The 4,718-nt window shown below is 40.5% G+C and overlaps 1 protein-coding gene across 3 annotated transcripts in view; it reads right to left on the bottom strand.

Moving 5' to 3' along the window:
* The window catches only part of lpin1 (lipin 1), a 30,104-nt gene that overhangs the window by 15,414 nt on the left and 9,972 nt on the right, over window positions 1-4,718 (bottom strand). For all 3 annotated transcript variants that reach the window (XM_035652453.1, XM_035652455.1, XM_035652456.1), the window contains exons 2-3: window positions 3,379-3,579; window positions 3,003-3,098 (exon numbers count right to left, since the gene is read on the bottom strand). In XM_035652453.1, coding sequence (XP_035508346.1) covers window positions 3,003-3,098; window positions 3,379-3,579 — 297 coding nt within the window. The remainder of the gene's footprint in view (window positions 1-3,002; window positions 3,099-3,378; window positions 3,580-4,718) is intronic.

Here is a 4,718-nt window from a genome sequence, read left to right as displayed (position 1 = left end):
GTCTCTATCAATTAAAGGCAATAATAAGCCCCAAAAAAAGAAAAGTGACATATGAATTTTGTTTTCAGGTGGATTATCTTTTCAGACAAACCCACGCAGCCGAGCAACAATACAGCATTTGTTTATAGGCCTACACTGCAAACACTATCTGATATGATGGAATAACTGAGGTAATTCGATTTCACACACCATTTTGAATCCCTTGGATTAGTCACACTGAAATTAAAGTTGGTTATACAGCACAATTGATGAGATACACATTAAGTCACACCTAATTTTTATGTTTTCACCTGTAAGGCACTTTAACATGAACATGTGTTTTGCAATGTTGTAGCCTGAAGATTCATTTCTGCTGCAACGTTTGGTTAATGTTTCATATGTGAGATCTATTTGCATATACACAAGCCCCAACAAATCCTCAAATGTAACGTTACACCCTGAGGAACAGTGGGTGAGAGAGTAAAGATGGGGGTTGGCTGGGAGTGACATAGCAGACTGGGCTCGATGCCAAATAGTTCCGTAAAAATGTTTTTGATCTTTTTCCATTCAGATCAGAGAGATAATAAATTAGACCGTTACTGAAAGACAGAACAAAGACACTACAAACAAATAATTAGAAACTGAAATAATCCTCAAACTGCCATATCTGACGATGCGTGTCCTGTGTGTGTTTATCTGTCTGGACTTACTGCATACTTCTCTTTACTACTGTACAGTATACAATGTATGTGCTGTCTGCCTATCTGTGCTCCTGTGTGTCTTGTTAGTCCTGCTCCTCTTTCACTATCTGTCTCCTCATCAGTTTGGACACTGCACGGATCAGTGACAGACAGTTTCTGAGTGCAGTCTGTGCGCACCCAACTGCACATGAAGGTGAATTTGACAGAGCTATAAATAGCCCTCTGGTGGTTTTCCACTCTGCGGAGGGAGAGTTATGTCAAGGAGAGGATTTGACAAAAAGTCCCAAACACTATGTTAGACATGGTCAAAGAAATATTGCAAGTAATTCTCAGTGTTCGAATTCGAAAAAGCTTCTAAGGTATTATTTATTTTCCTATCCATTAAGGGCTGAGGCATTACAATATTCTTGTAGGACCCACTCTGAAGAGCACCTACGGCACCTACTGATGGACTGACTAAGTTGGAGAAAGGCTCCCAATCTTTAACTGAGACAGTAAGTAATGAGAGGAGAATTAAACCAAAGTAATCCTTCAGATCAGGAATTAGAGCTTCAGAGATTTATGACATATTGCTTTTAATTCCTGACTGGGAAACACTGCCAAGAGTGCTTCCCCTCATCCAAAATGCTGCAGAGTTTTGAAGGTTGAACATGACCATACCATTACAATAAAGTCATTTTAATTCAAGAGTTGTTTTGTTATTCCAATGACTACATGTATCTTCAAAATGAAGCCCTGGGATGAGTGATACCAGCTTGACACTGCACTTTATTACTTGACTTCAATATGCCGTTGTGTTTACACTACAACTTTGTAATACATATTAATATGCTCCTTCTGTCATTTCTGATCTGCAGTTTTCTGGGTGCACATCTAGCACATACAGTAACTCACGTGGAGGATGTATTATTCAAAGTGCCTCACGGTGCCATAAGGGCATACATTTGTACTTTGTGAATCCCTATTTAGGACTGAGCCCTGAACCTTGGTGCTGATACGAGCAGCGTAATGTCACATGCACATGAATAAAACAGGATATGAAAAAATAACTAAGCATCTGTGGCTACTGAATTACTATTGGCAACGCATAGAACGAGAGCATATAAGATGTAGCTCAACTGTCAACAAAGAAAATAAGATTTATTTTTTCCCAATCATGCATTAAATTGTTACAAACCATCCACCTCTGATGTGTCTGTGTGTGTGTGTGTGTGTTGTGTGTGGTGGTGTGGTGTTGCGTGTGGGGTGCATTTGCGTGAACCAGCTGACTGATCAGTATCTGTTTATGAATGCTGTCAGTCCTGATGGTTTATTTCCAGGAAACTTCAGGTCATGCTGGCCAACAGAATGCCACAAGGGGACAGAAGCTCTTGTTCCTTCTTGTTGTTCAGCTTATATTTCAGCTAATATGCTACAGACTGTATCTGCTTTTGTACAAACAGAATCTCAGACCAGCAGATTGTTTTCCACTTGAAATAGATGGATAGCTCAGTCAGTAGAGCTGGTGACCCATTATACAGGAGTTGCCTGCAGCGCCGGCCTGGGTTCGAAATCTACCCTCTTGCCTGTTTGCTGCGTTGTTATCCCCCCTCCCTACCCACTCCCTGTCTCTCTACAGCTGTCCTGTTCCAATAAAAAGCCATGAAAAGGCCAAAAAAATAGATTGTGGCTGGTAAGGTCATCCATCATTCTGTAAGTAGCCATGTTTACATTATCATATTTTTGTGTTTCTTTCTGTTTTGAGGTAGAATAGAGTCTGTATAATAAATAAGGCCTATTTGGCAGTTTTACAAGGGGTATCTTTAAACTAACAACTGCCTTTGACTGGAAAAAAAAATCTGGTTGTGCAGAGAAACAGTTGGTTCTAGCACTGTATTTTACTGTAATGTCACCTGGCAACGCAGTGCATCGTGCAGTTAAGTACACGCAGAATACACTGCCTTCTGGCATCTTGATGGAGTAAAATATTAGTACTGCCATGACTTAACTTTCCAGGGTTGTAAAATCCAGCCTCAAAGCAGTATAAACAGCTGTGTGGCGTGTCTTTGACAAGCGTTCAAACTTGACTACTTCATATCCCCTCCGGGATGAGGAGACTAGACTGCCTGATGATTAAAATAACGACATGTTTGCAGATCCATCAGTAAGTGGTGGTGGAATCGGTCAGAACTATCACAATGCAAAAGGCCAGTCCAATTCAAGCTCTGCCTCTATTTTAGTTCTGACTGAACAATTTGACCTTTGTGTCAGTAAGTTATGTTCTGTCCTATATTTGTGTGTGTTTACCGACTCAGGTTAACGACTCTGTTGATCATTACTCACCAGTGTGTTCTCAGTCTCTTTGACAAAGAAGGCCTCTCCATTCTCTCCCAGCTTCATGTGCAAACTCACTGGCTCTCCATTAATCTCTATGTCCACCTATACAACACAAAAAAGAGTCATGTTTTAAACCTCATTAGCATTAATAAAACAACCTTGATATTAGGTTTTGTGTCGACAGTAACTTTTAGTTCCATCCATCTCACCCAACCAATAGCAACTACTGTAAGCTTCTTCTTGTAAGTGTTTTTGTGTGTGAAATGTCACCTTTAAACTGCAAACTATTGTTAGAATATAAGTGTGACAGCCTCTAAGCTCTCAAATTGTTCACAAAATGACATACGGTGCATACAGATGAAAAAGCGCCCAATAATCTCACCACTTTCTCACGGGACCGCAGCACGCCCATCTTCCCGAAGCGGACGTGGAAGGGGGAGCACTGCAGGGAGCCATCAGGCTGCTGCACCACGATGACATCTATACATCCAGACAGTGTTGCAGGGTTGAGTCCCCTGTACAGCTCCTTGACCTGCACAAACACCTGGCCCGCCAACTGACCCACATAGTTCATGGTCTGTAACTGGAGACAGAAAGGGAAGGAAAGAGAAAGGGTGAGTTTTTGTTGACTTCTCTCCCTGCAAAGATGTCTCCACTTATTCTTCCCTTCATTTGTAAACATATATAGAGCATCACACTCTGGCAGGATAAATTAACTTTAATGGACATTATTGATCCACTGAGGTCCAAATACTGCCTACACAGGCCATGCAGTGAAACCATGAATAATGAGAATTTGTGGTATGTGGATGTGAAAACATTCTGCTTTCTTTTGTCTTCAAAAATCAGAAGAGAAAACTCAAAAGTGCCTTTTTCCTCTCTGTAATGCAAATACGCTCCATCAGGGACAAGAGTAATCATGTGGTGCTGTGCCAGTCTCTCTGATCCACAGCCTCTAATGCTCTCTGTCTTGAATGCCAAACATGGCCTCAGAAAGAGACACAAACAGGAAAATGCATTCACAGGGCTGCAAGACGGGTGGTTGTTGGGGGGGGGGGGGGGGGGCAGAAAGAGAAAAGAGTATGAAAATTGATTCAACATCCAGGAGAAATCAATGGTATTGTTTAAAATACTTCTTAATAGATAAGTTGATATTTCATGCTTTCATACAAATACTTAAATGCAGGAAGACTATGAGACTGCTTCTGGCTAATGTTGTAAGTTAGACTATGTTGGAGTTCACAGCCATGCTGCCTTATTCTTGGGTGGAACTGCAGGTATGAGGCGACGTGGTAAATAGATATTTTTATAGAGGACATTGCAAAATGTCTGAAGCAGTTTTCCGTCTGTTGCAACAGAAAATAATTATGTATTTCTAAAATAAATGTATTTAAAAGAAAGAAACAAGGTGACGGAGGACTCTTGAGAAATGGATGATGTTTTAATTAACAAAGTTATCTAAGAGGAAACTGGGGAGAGATAAATAAAAACAAAATGAGCATGGTAAAAAGAGAGCTTTAGTCTGCAACACATTTTTCATTGTAAAAAATTAAATGAATAAACAATGAATGTGAATAAACACACACACATAAACACATACCACATGCACACATATGTGAGATCATTGTCTCTATAACAAATTATTCCTTAAAATCTCCACTTGCCACCTGCTTGTGCTGACTCAGATACTGGCATCCTCTCTCTCTCTGTCTCCACACACAC

The sequence above is a fragment of the Morone saxatilis genome, unplaced genomic scaffold (assembly GCF_004916995.1).
Source record: "Morone saxatilis isolate NCDOM2014 unplaced genomic scaffold, NCSU_SB_2.0 Contig11, whole genome shotgun sequence".
Classification (NCBI taxonomy): domain Eukaryota; kingdom Metazoa; phylum Chordata; class Actinopteri; family Moronidae; genus Morone; species Morone saxatilis.
The sequence above is the reverse complement of the archived record's forward strand: the minus strand, read 5'-3'. Positions and strand labels throughout refer to the sequence as shown.